Here is a 13,150-nt window from a genome sequence, read left to right as displayed (position 1 = left end):
CTCTCCAGGCAGCCAGTGTTCCCCTCTCTGGCTATTCAAGGTGCCCCAGCAGCACCTGGGCAAGGCGCCCCAGGGTGATGGAGTGTCCCTGCACCAGTCCCCATCCTCCTTCGGACCTCGGCTTCTCCATCCAAAAGAGGAAAGAAAGCAGGATTTCTCCTCTCTGGTCCCCACCCCTCCCCTCCAGGCCCAGCCACACCTGCTGTCCTGAAATGTGGGAGCTGTGAGAGTGCAGGAGGGGCGTGGGGACCAGGCTGAGACAGAACACCGAGCTCTGGAGGGAAAGAGTCAGAGAAATTACCAGCAATGAAACCTATAGGTTGACCCAAAGCACAGTTTGAATAGAAATGTCAAGCGCACCTGAAGTTGTTACACCCTGTAATCCTGATGACATATAATCCTGTATACCGACTTGATAACATCGGGCGAGAGTGTGTGGCAACACCGCTGCGTGTTAATCCTGCCTTTCTCCCCCGGGGATGAGCTTTCTCCTCCCAGCAGAGCCTACAGAGCCTCTCTTGTTCTCCCCAGGGGTGGCCTCATCGAGGCTGGGCCTGGGGGAGTGACAGCCGGAGGACCACGGCGCTCCCAGAGGAGAGCCGTCCTTTCACCCGGAGGGGGTGGACACTCGTCATTTGGGGCTTTCATTTGTGCTTAGACTGGGTGTAGCCCGAGCCCCGGGGAGTTGCTGAGCCCCCACCATCAGCCTCTCTTCTCTCCACCTCCCTCTCTCTGTCCTTTTCTTTTCTTATTCCTCCTTTCCCATTTCCTCCCCTTCTTTCTTTCCCAGCATCTAAGGCTTCTTCTGCTAAGGACACCCCGAGACACCCCCTTCAAGAGCCGCCAGGGACTAGCATGCACCCACCCCGTGGTTCTCTGTTCCTTAGCTGTAGGGCCTGGGGCTGGGGAGGGGCAGCAGGCTGTTGCAGGAGCTGGGAGCCACATGGTTAGCGGTCTCTGGGCAGGGGGCTTTCAGGGTAGGGGGTCAGGACATCCAGGCCATAGCACCTCCTCACACTGCTCCCTGGGCTTGTTTTATCTGCAGTGCAGCCCAAGCAAGTCCCCAGGGCATAAAGCTGCCTTTCGCTGGGAGCAGGAAATCTCATCTGCGGCTCCATGTAAGGAGATGGGATTTTTTTTTTTTTTTTTTTTCTGCACCTGCAGCATATGGAAGTCCTTGGTCCAGGGATCAAATCTGAGCCGCAGCTTCAACCTACGCCACAGCTGTGGCAACTCGGGATCCTTAACCCATGGCACCACAGAGGCAACTCCAGGAGGTGGGATTTTTAAGGTGAAAGTTGCAGAGTCATTCACACCCCCACAGTCCTGTGCTCACCTGTCCAGGTCTGTGGTTCTGGAAGCATGGGCCCTGGGCCAGCAGCTTCAGCATTACCTGGGATCTTTTTTTTTTTTCTTAATTTTTAGGGCCACACCTGCAGCATATGGAAGATCCCAAGCTAGGGGTCGAATCAGCGTTGTAGCTGCTGGCCACAGCCACAGCCACAGCCACAGCAACTAGGGCATCTGAGCTGAGTCTGCGACCTACATCACAGCTCATAGCAATGCCAGATCCTTAACCCACCGAGTGAGGCCAGGGATCGAACCCGCATCCTCATGGATACCAGTCAGGTTTGTTTCCACTGAGCCCCAATCGGAACTCCCTGGGATCTTATCAGAAATGCACGTTTTCGGGTTCCAGCACCAAGGGTGTGCTGAGATGGTTTGCATCCCCTTGGGCAAACCTGAAGTGCACATCTCCCCAACTCCACTTAGTGAAGTCACACGGGGGCCTGAAATCAGCCAAGGTGGGGATATTTACACCGGCAAACACAACAAATCAGTGCCTATTTTCCTTTCAGAGAACAGCTTCCAGCACACCACGGAGCCCCATCCAGACCTACTGAATCAGAAACTCTGGGGATGGGGCCCAGCAGTCTGGGTTTTACTAAGCTTTCCAGGCGATGCTCAGGCACGCTCAGGTTTGAGAAGTATCCAGTGGGTCAGCGCAGGTGGAATCACAAATCTTGGGACTGCGATAGAGAAGGGGTGGCCGAGGAGCAGGGTTTCACTAGGAGACTTCGGGAAAGGTAAAGAAGGAGAGAGAAAGGAAACCAGACTCCAGGCAGAGGGGCAGCAGGCATTTAGCAGGAAGCCCTCCGGGGCGGAGGTGAGACTCCAGCCCCCAGACTGAAGAGGTGCCAAGGAGGTTGAGTGCAATCTGCTTGGAGAGTCGTGGTTTCTCCAGGTCGCTGAATGAGATCAGGAGGCTCAGAATAACTGGCTGGAAAAAGGCCCCTTTTAACGCTACTTCCACAACAACAGCAAATGCACAAGCACTTAGTTAGAGACACAAGGAAGGGACATCCCAAAAAGTTTCTTTTAAAGACCAGATGAAAATGGAAAATCAGGAGTTCCCTTGATTAAGGAACAGTGGGTTAAGGATCTGGTGTTGTCACTGCTGTGGCTCAGGTTTGCTCCCTGGCCCAGGAACTCCCACATGCCATGGGCATGACCAAAAAAAAAAAAAAAAAAAAAAAATGGAAAATCACAGTACCATACCCACCTTAGCTCATGTAAATGGGTGCAAAACGCCACAGGAATTTTCTTTGTCCAATTTTGACATATTTCAAATACACAGAAAAATACAAGGTGTAATATAACAAAAGCCTGCGTCTACTCCAAGGAATAGCAAATGTTAACGTTCTGCCACATTCATATCAGATTCGTGGAATAAACTTTACAAATTCGGCAAAGTCCCCTCTGCACCCCTTTTCCTTCCTCCAGCACTGACACGCCCCTCCTGAAATGGATGGATGTTCTTTTCATACATGTGGTCCTACTTTACTTCATATGAATTACTCATAAATTATACCTCACAAGGCTTTGAGTGCCTCTTAATTCACATAAGTATTGTCACACCGAACCTAGCATTCTGGAAATTGCATTTTTTTTTTTCCACCTAACATTATGTTTCCAGGATCTACTCATGCTGATGGGGGGAGATCTAGTGCCCTCATTTTAACTGATGAATAACCTTAAACTTTGCAGATAGACCACAGTTCATTCACTCACCTACTCTTGGGCATTCAAGTTTGTTTCCAATTTTTCACTGTCACAAATGATTCTGCAGTGAACAGATTTGAACTTATTCCTCCAGGGCACATCCCTAGAAATGGTGCTGCCACCCTTGAGAGCGTGCCTTCCCAGTGGTACTCGTGTTGCTGAATTGCTCAGTAGCTTGGCTGAAGCTACTTCCACAGGTGTGGATGTGATATGCCCTGGAATAGTCACACTTCCACAGGTGTGGATGTGATATGCCCTGGAATAGTCTTTATGCGGATGCTCTGGGAGTGAGTTCTTTTCCAAACATAAGACCAGTTCTAAGGGATTTCCCTAGTTCATTCCTGATCTTTCTTTTCCTAACTCTCGTCTCCATTTAAGACTTTAAGTCTTTTTTTCTAAATTTATTTATTTATTTATTTCCTTTTTATTTATTTATTTATTTTTCCTGCTCTACAGCTTGGGGACCAAGTTACACATACATGTATACATACTTTTTCCTCCCATTGTTGTGTTTCAATGTAAGTATCAAGACATAGTTCCCAAGACTACATGGCAGGATCTCATTGTAAATCCATCTCTTAAAGTCTTAAATTCTCCAGCCATTAAGTCTTCTCCCAATAGGGTGTTCCGGAATCTGAACCTAGTGGCCCAGAAGGAACGCCCAGTATGTGTGTTATAAGGTGGAGTGATGTGTGTGTCTGCAGGTTTGTACCAGAGCCAGCAGTAAGGACTGGAAAGGGCAAGACTTTGCACGACGTCTTTTCAACAATCCAGCGAAACCAGGAGAGGGAGTTCCAGTTGTGGCTCAGTGGTAACGAACCGGACTAGTACCCATGAGGATGCAAGTTTGATCCTTGGCCCCATTCAGTGGGTTAAGGATCTGGTGTTCCCATGAGTGGTGTGGGTCGCAGATGTGGCTGGGATCCCGAGTTGCTGTGGCTCTGGTGTAGGCCAGTGGCTACTGCTCTGATTAGACCCCTAGCCTGGGAACCTCCATATGCCATGAGTGGGGCCCTAAAAAGCAAAAAATGAAACAAAACAAAACAAAAACCAAACCAAAACAAACGAACAGAACAGGAGAGAAGGGGGTACCTGCTGTGACCCAGAATCCCTCTCATGCTGTGGTCCTCTTCCTCCACCTCTTATGTGGTGTGGGTTAAGGGGAGAATTGTCACAGGATATCACCCTACTGTCCCATCTTCCCTGTGCTCCTATCCCCACCCAACTCCAAATACTTCTCTAAGCCACTCAAACCCACAGGAGTAGGAAAGGGGTGCGTTGTTTGGGGGAGGGGCAGTCCCACGTGCCCCATCTGGGGGAAAGGGCTGACTTTTTGGACCTGAGCCTAAGCGCTTTCTGTCCATGCCAAGGGCTGCCTCCTGCATCTGGGCCTGTGGGGTTAGAAGAGCTGCCAAAATCCTGAACTGGGCAATGACAGTGGACAGCCTAGATCTTGGCCACTGACTCTGCCTCAGCCCTAGGGTCATTCGGGACGTCTCTGGAGTTCCTTCCCCCCGCCAGGCCCTGGAACAGCCATCCAGGCTCTGAAGTAGACTTGAGAAAGGCATAAAGAAACCCCACAAGTCCCCTGTTTCAACCTAAAAGCCCTTCCAGGGGCAGGAACCCCAAGTGAGTGAAAAAGTACAATTCACCATTAAGCGGGAGTGTGGAGAATCCGATCCAGGGCTGTTTCTGGATGGGACTTGCCCCCAACACTTGCAGTGCAGCCAACAGGAGTTGTTTGTTTGCAGGTGGTATTTGTCCTTAAAAGACGAAGCCTGAAACCCTTTGCCTCCTTGTTCCAGAGATCCATTCGGCCCTAAACAGCCAGCCTTCCTTCCAGGATTGCCTGTAGCCCTGAGCAACAGGTGGCTTATTTCAGGCTGAAGGACAAGAGGCCTACTACCCCTGTGCCAAGGACGTCCCGCGGGGTCCTCACCTTTGAGCCCCGCCCACCAACCAATGAGGACTCACAGAGGTGACGTCACTACATCCTGTTTCCCAGCCCAGCCGGGAGCATGGGACCCGGTGGGGAAAAGAGCCAATGTAAATGACGGATGCCACGACCATGTTGGTAAAGACGTGGAAGGCAAATGAGTCAGCAGCAAGTTTAAGCAACGAACAATTGCACCACGGGGTGTTTCTCAAATTCTTGTCTACTTTTAGAAAGTATGCAATGCCATCCGGTTGAGCGTCTTGGTTCTGAAATAGCTACAGAAAATGTTAAAAATGCTGTGGGTGAAGATGTGCCCACATGTATCGCTCTTCTAAAACAATAGTTAACAATGGCACAGCGTGTCCTCGGCACATCTTTTCATCTTGCTGTACCTTAGTTTCCTCACCCGGAACATGAGCGGAATGTGTGCACATTGTCTTGGGAGATTCCTTTCGGTCTGACGGTCCATGTTATGGTATCATGCTCACAGTCTTAATACTCAGACTGGGTCTACACAGTGCCAAGACCACTAGCCAGTTCAGTGAGTGTGGACAAAATGTTCTCTCCAATCAATTCCTTGGCACCATGTGGCTAAAACAGCCAGGTAATTGACACGATTTTTCATTTCACAAGGTGTTGGTCTGACATCATCTTGACCAGCAGTTCTTCCACGGTGGCGTCCCGACACGCTGCATGTCTAGAGCAGTTGTGAGGTGTGTCATTGGCATTTACTATTAATGATGAACTATTGAGGTTCTCAAGTGATTGATGCATTTTTTTTTTATTAGAACAGATTCAATGTATCTCTACGATGAGACCTCTGTCACTTACTTGCATTCAGATATGCCTCCCTGTGTGGAAGAAGGGGTGGAGTTACAGCTGCCAGCCAGGGATAGCTTGTAGCCCTGAGCTACATGGTGGCTGCCCATGGAAGGGTGTCGTGTGTCATGCCTTTGAGTGTCGTCTGTCACCTGCAGCATGGCATTTGAGCTTGACTGGTGGAGACTCTTGATACATAGTCAGATATCAAGTCACTAGAGACCCAGGTCCCAGAACAATCTGATCCAGATGCGGATTGCTGCCAGCCTCCTATGATTCAGCTGCCGCCCAATAAAGAAAGTATTGAAGAAAGCCCTAAAGGAAGGGCCTGTTCATCTCGCCAGTCTCTTAATCCAAAAAAGGGCATCATTTCACCATAATCTGTTCGTGGTTGGGGAAGGGGGGGGTGCAAAGTAATGGTTATTGAGCATGCAGGTGCCAAGTCCTGTGCCGGACACTTGCAGCAGGTTTTAATGCGACTTGCTATGTACTTTTCGTTCTCTGCTGTCCAGTGGGTCAGCACATCCTCCCCCTTGTGCTTTGGACTCTTCATGTGATATTCTGGCCAGTAAGTTGTGAATAGAAGGGACACGTGTCACTTCAACGCCGGGCCATTGAATTGCCGGTTTTGGATCCTGCAGAACGCCTCTCCCTCTACCATGGGAACTGGCATCAGTCCCGTGGCTGTTCTGTCTGCAGCCTGGGTCCTTGGGGACGATGAGGCAGAGCCCCTAGCCAACTGTGATGCATGTCAATAAGGCATCACATGCGAGGATAAAGTAAAACTTGGTTGGTAGAAGCCATTAAGATGAGAGTTGCTCATGACTGCAACACAACCTAATTTTGTGCTGGCTGGTGCAGTGTTTTATATAACATGGCACGGCTTTAGAGTCAAAAAGACCCAGGCTGGACTCTTAACACTGACTGACCTTGAGCAAACCCATAACTTTTCTAGCTTCAGTAAAATGGTAGCTGTGATTTCTATCTCATGCTCTTATCCTGAGGTTTGGAAATAGTTTTGTTTTTGTTTTTTGTTTTTTTGTCTTTTTGCCTTTTCTAGGGCCACTCTTGTGGCATATGGAGATTCCCAGGCTAGGGGTCTAATCGGAGCCATAGCCACTGGCCTACACCAGAGCCACAGCAATGCAGGATCCGAGCCGTGTCTGCCACCTACACCACAGCTCACGGCAATGCTGGATCCTTAACCCACTGAGCAAGGCTAGGGATCAAACGCGCAAACCTCATGGTTCCTAGTCAGGTTCGTTAACCACTGTGCCATGACACGACGGGAACTCCTGGAAATAGTATTTATAAAATATCTAACCCAGGATTTGGCATATGTTCAACAGCAATTAATTTCATTTCTTCCCCCAAATAGGCCTATGTGTGACTAGAGATGGTGGGAGTATAAGAAAAAGGACAACTCATTATTGATGTTTCAGATGCCGTCATGTTATGGATGACACTGGCAGGGACCCCAAGGGTAAGTGGACATGTGGCGTCATCTGTCCCTCCCCTCCCCTGAGCTCAGAGAAGCTCTAGAAAGGAGAGGAGGACCCAGGGGTACTGTTTACAATTCAGTCTTTCTATTGCCCCAGGAAAGGTAGGTTCCACTTACAGAAGTGATTGTCCATACAGTCAGCATATAAAAGAAAAATAGGGCAGTAGAGGAGTTTCCACTGTGGCTCGGAGGGTTACAAACCTGACGACTATCCATGAGGATGCAGGTTAGGTCCCTGGTCCCGCTCTGTGGGTTAAGGATCCTGCATTGCCACAAGTTCGGTGTAAGTCACAGATGCGGTTTAGATCCCATGTTACTATGGCTGTGGCGTAGGCCGGCAGCTGCAGCCCTGATTGGTCCCCTAGCCTGAGAACGTCCATATGCCTCGGGTATAGCCCTAAAAAGCAAACAGTCTGGAGAGCAGAGTACAGAGGGAGGGAGAGGAGGAGACCCTGCCTGGGGCAGGGGATGGAGAGGCCCTTTGGCTCTTCCTTCTTCCCTCCCCACCAAGCCTGCCCTGACAGAGCCGCAGAGGCACATCCCTTCCTCCCCAGGCGGGTCGCTCTGGAAGCTGTCAGGTCGCAGGGCCAAAGCTTGCTGCAATTCTCATTATATTTAATTTGGTGGAGTGTGTTACCTCCAAGCCCAGTTGCTCCCAGATCTGTTTTCCTCTGAAATGCCACTTCATGACCATGAACTTGGAATTACAAACATTCAGTGGCTACCACGTGCTGGGGCTGCCCTTACGCCTGCCATCAATCTGGCCCTGAATTGCTCTTGGTGAACTTTTGACTTTTCCCAGGCAGAGCAAGGGCCCATGAGAACTCCCATGGCCAGTGGGGTGACTGATCTCCAGCAAACGGGTGATTCTTCTAAGTTGGGAAGGTTCAGCAGAAGCATGTATTAGATGGATGTGGGTCTGTGCTCAGGGGTTTACAGCATGATGACACTGGAAATGATTGTGGAATTGGGTCCTAGAGGGGCCAGGCAACCTCACCTTGACCAAGAGTTCAGAGGTACTTCTGATTAAAATCTACAAAACAGCAGCTTCTGGGGCCAGGAACAGAGAAAGCTGTGGTGTGCTGGAGCAGACTCACACTGGCTCCTGTTGGCCAAGTGTGAACTACTCAGGAGCTTTGTGAGCTGCTTTTTATTTTTTTAAGTTTTTTTATGAAAACACTTTTTTTTTTTTAGAGCCACACCCATGGCATATGGAAGTTCTCAGGCTAGGGGTCAAAACAGAGTTATACCTGCCAGCTTACCCCACAGCCATGGCAATGCCAGATCCAAGCCTCACCTGCGACCTACACCACAGCTTACAGCAACACTGGATCCTTAAGCCACTGAGCGAAGCCAGGGATCAAGCCTGCATCCTCATGGATACTAGTCAGATTCATTTCTGCTGCACCACAACGGGAACTCCCTGAGCTGCTTTTTAAACCACTGATAGCGTGAAACCTGTTAGGGTGGGAATATTTACACCATGGAAACTGGCACACTCTTCAAATCAGGGCACTTTTTTTTTTTTTTTTAAGGAGCCTGTTTACCAAGATATACATGGCTTCTTGCAAAGCCATTCTTTTTGTTGGAAAAACTCTTCCAGGGATAATGTCAGTTTCATATATGGGAAGAACATAGCCCTCTGGAACCCTAGACAGCCATGAGGACTCAAAAAAAAACCAATGTTGATAGAAACGTTGACCAGGTAAGGGGCTGGGGCTTCAGTCTCCGGAAATGGTAAAGGTAAACCCTTTAGCTGCAGTGAAAACTGTACATAAATGTTGGGTTTTATAGAGCTGCGGGACTCTGTAGCAATATTCTATAAAAAGCCTTTATTGGATTCTCAGTGGGGCAGTGATCTCTCGGGGTTGTAGTTTCCAGGGAGCAGTCTCTGGTCCCCAAGTCATGCAAAGAGGGGCTGACACCTGGCCTTCAGCTGACTGTGTCCCACACTGTGGGAGCTGCTGAAGGAGTGACCAAGAGCTTTGAATAATCTATGTTTAGTCTGGATTGCAGCCTCTCGAAATTCATATGTTAAAGCCCCAACCCCTAATGTGACTGTCTTTGGAGACTGGACCTTTAAGTAGGTTATTCAAGTTAAATAAGGTCATAAGAGCGAGGCCCTGAGCCAACAGAATGGGTGTCCTTATAGGAGGGAGAGACACCAGAATACAGGCACACAGAGAAGAGGCCACCTGAGGACACAGCCAGAAGGCGCCCGTCTGTAGTTCTTGCCAGACATCTACCCTGCCAGCACCTTGCTCTTAGACGTCCAGCCTCCAGAACTGTGAGAATATAAATTTCTGTATTTAACCCACCCAGGCCTTGGTACTTCTGTTTTGGCAACTCTCGCTGACTCATATAATCTACAACGCTTGTCGATTTCTTATTTTCTGCTTTTGTCCGTTTCTTGATCAATTCTGCAGAATGAGACACCGTCCCACAATTCTTCAGACCCTCTTAGCCCTGCCTGAGATTCTCAGTGGTCTCAGGCACCCAACTGTGAAGCCAGAGGGTAACACCGTGTGGAATGAGTCAGAACCATGGCAGGTGGCTGTATTAGGGAGACCGAGATTGAGTGTGGGGAGCACTTGCTTCTGTCAGCCTCTAGCTGTGGGATCCTGGGCAAATCCTCATCCCTTCTGTGCCTCTGGGTCCCCATCTGTAAAATGGGAGCAAAAGTACTAACCTCTGCTCATAGGATTAAGATGCAGAGTAAACGGGGTAGAGTGAGGCTGAACACATAGCACGGTGCTCAGCAAGGATTCCTCCTAAAGCACAGGCAGCCAGGACACAGCCTGGGCGAGACATGCACCTGCTTGCCCTGGCACTGGGGGTGGAGGAGCCCAAGAGGGAAGGGTGAGGACGCTGAGAGAGCGGGTTTTGGCTCCTCAAGAGACCTGCCCTGTCAAGGAGTTAAGTCACCTCACCAGGACAGCAACTCCTTTTTTTTTTTTTTTTTTTTTTGTCTCTCTGTCTTTTAGCCTTTTCTAGGGCTGCTCCTGTGGCATATGGAGGTTCCCAGGCTAGGGGTCTAATTGGAGCTGTATCCTCCGGCCTACTTTAGAGCCACAGCAACGCAGGAGCCGAGCCACGTCTGCAACCTATACCACAGCTCACGGCAACGCCGGATCCTTGACCCACTGAGCAAGGCCAGGGATCGAACCTGCAACCTCATGGTCCCTAGTCAGATTCGTTAACCACTGAGCCACGACAGGAACTCCAGGACAGCAACTCTTGACACCAAGTCCAGTTAAATTCTTCTCTCTCCTGATTATTCCCAAACAGGATGAGACCTATCTCTGCTGGAGAACGTTGGGCATCTTAATAGATAAGATAATGAAGCGAAGCCTTAACAGCAAACACTCATTAAACTTTAACGATTTCTATCTACCCTCGTCCCACAAGCAGCTTCCACACATGCCTCTGCGCAGCTGTGGCCTCAGGACTGAGGCGCAGTGTAGACCGTGTTCATCGGAACGGCGTTGGATGACTTTATTGACCAACTCGGCTCAGCTTTTCTAAGGGGAAAAGCTCTGTTCGTACCAAAGGCTTCTCCAGGCCCTTCCCCAACACCTCTGATTAAACAGGCTGAGCTCCCCAGAGAACAATCCGCACCAGGATGCAGCGAAGCCCAGCAGTGGTCTTTCCTGATGCTCTGGTCCTCCTCGCCCTGCCCGCTGACGGATGACTCCGCTCCGTGACTTTACTGAACTCCAGTTCGCCCACCTCCCCACACTCGTGTCCTCAGCTGTAAGCAGGCGCACTTGTGACCTGGGAGAGAACCCAAACCAACACCGACCCTGACCCCTGACAGGAGTGTTAGACTCGCAGCAGAGTCAGATGGGAGCTGCAGGGCAAGGCTCCCCTTACATGTGGTCTGAACCCAGGGGAGTTCACCTCGCTGAGTTAAACTCGATGCGCTGTGACTGCCGGGCCATGGTGCTTCGTATCTGACTCCCAAGGGACTCTTCCTCAAGTGACTGCAAGCTCCTTGGGCACTTTTCTATTTTGGCATCCCCTGGGATCATGCAGAGCACAGAGGGATGCTCAGGCAGAAAGCACCTTGTGTCTCTGTGTCACCTTTTGGTTAAAAGGACTTTAAAAGTCATGTTCTGGGATGGCCTGCTTTGTACCTACCAGAGAGCAGGGTTTGCAGAGTCAGGCAACTTTAGGGGTCTGCTTACACTCTAACCTGATCAGGGACCTGGTTGCTAAGCGACCTTTCAATGGAGATTAGTGATAACAAACTCAGCAAAGAGCTGAGGCTTGAGAAAGGAATTCAGGTGATGAAAATTCTCCTGCTGATTCAGAAAAAGGCAGTCGCAAGTTTTGAACCTCCTGGAAACCTCATACCGCTGTCTAATTTTCTCTCTCTCTGCAAGGCAGCAGGGATGAGGCAAAGAAACCCAGAAAAAAAGTGAATTCTTCTTTTGAGAAGTTGTAAGGGGTCAGGAGGCGGTCCTTAATTAAATATCAGAGATCAAGCCTGGAGAAAATCAGCTGACCAGGACTCTCGGAAAATCTGACCAGATTTGGCCAACACCTGAGAAGGTTAAAAGATTCAGAGCCAACGAATTGCACTCCTTAAGGAGGACCGAGATTAAGTAAATAAAGGGTGGAGTTCCCGTCGTGGCGCAGTGGTTAGTGAATCCGACTAGGGACCATGAGGTTGCGGGTTCGATCCCTGGCCTTGCTCAGCGGGTTAAGGATCCAGCAGTGCTGTGAGCTGTGGAGTAGGTTGCAGACACGGCTCGGATCCCGAATTGCTGTGGCTGTGGCGTAGGCCAGCGGCTACAGCTCCAATTCGACCCCTAATCTAGGAATCTTGCTGAGGGAAGTGGCCCTAGAAAAGGCAAAAACACAAATAAAATAAATAAATGGTGACAGTACTAGCAATGAAGACACTGGTTTATGCTTAGTATTTGCATTTCTTTGGGTCTAACTCCAACTACAGATCCTTTTTTTTTTTGCTTTTTAGGGCCTCACTCTCAGTTCCCAGGCTAGGGGTTGAATCAGAGCTTACAGCTGCCAGCCTGCGCCACAGCCACAGCAACTCTGGATCCTTCACGCACTGAGCGAGGCCAGGGATCAAACCTGCATCCTCACGGATACTAGTCAGATTCATTTCCGCTGCGCCACAGTGGGAACGCCCCAGATCCTATTTGTAATGAATACGCTTTATTCTTTGTTCTTGGTTATTTTAATAAAAAGCTCTTTTAATTTATGTCAAGTACACCTATGCCACTCGAAAAGCATGCTGCAGTTACTAATGCCTTTGGGCAACTAAGCAATTCAAACCCAGCTGACTCTTTGGTGTAGTGTGTTCTAAGCATGGGGAAGGAATCTCAAAGGGCAGAAATTCTCTCTAGGGCACTCGTGATGTGAATCTATAAAGTTCTTATAATTATCATAATGCTTGATCAGTATTTATTCAACCTCCCCCCACCAAGGGACAAAATTTAACACCCTGCGATAGCCAATAGCCAGTGTCCTAAGGATGCGTGAATAAAAGGAATGGGAATCCCTGCATTTCCCTGGGGTGCTGCTCCCGTGCTTCAGGCAACAGTGGTTGTAAAGGTTCAGGCTGTTTGGCCCAAGGGAGGCCCAGGGCTTCGCCAGACCCTGCCCCTCTGACTCCATGTGTTTAGGTGAAAGCAATGAAAAGAACGTTCCCCCAAAAGCTCACACATACAAAATGCACTGGGAGTCCTGCCATAGCGAAGGCACAAGTATCCGTAAAATATAAAGTCAGAACCCTTGGACATTCCAAGAGCCCGGGGGCGCTCCTTGGGCTTCTGAGATATTTCAGGGCACCTGCTTTGGCTTAG

The 13,150-nt window shown here is 49.5% G+C and overlaps 1 protein-coding gene across 1 annotated transcript in view; it reads left to right on the top strand.

Annotated features, from left to right (window-relative positions):
- LOC110257533 (uncharacterized) overlaps positions 1-12,732 on the top strand; it is a 50,590-nt gene extending 37,858 nt beyond the window's left edge. The window contains exons 6-8 of the mRNA XM_085005613.1: positions 4,815-5,603; positions 7,197-7,301; positions 10,608-12,732. Of these exons, the coding sequence (XP_084861739.1) occupies positions 4,815-4,845 (31 nt within the window). The 3' untranslated portion in view covers positions 4,846-5,603; positions 7,197-7,301; positions 10,608-12,732. The remainder of the gene's footprint in view (positions 1-4,814; positions 5,604-7,196; positions 7,302-10,607) is intronic.
- Positions 12,733-13,150: the final 418 nt, after the last annotated feature.

Source organism: Sus scrofa, chromosome 18 (genome assembly GCF_054392235.1).
Source record: "Sus scrofa isolate SSC_HxYL_T2T_F1_AM1 chromosome 18, Sscrofa_HxYL_maternal_Yorkshire_Landrace_v2.0, whole genome shotgun sequence".
In the NCBI taxonomy this organism is placed as follows: Eukaryota; Metazoa; Chordata; class Mammalia; order Artiodactyla; family Suidae; genus Sus; species Sus scrofa.
This window is presented reverse-complemented; position numbering and strand designations above follow the sequence as displayed.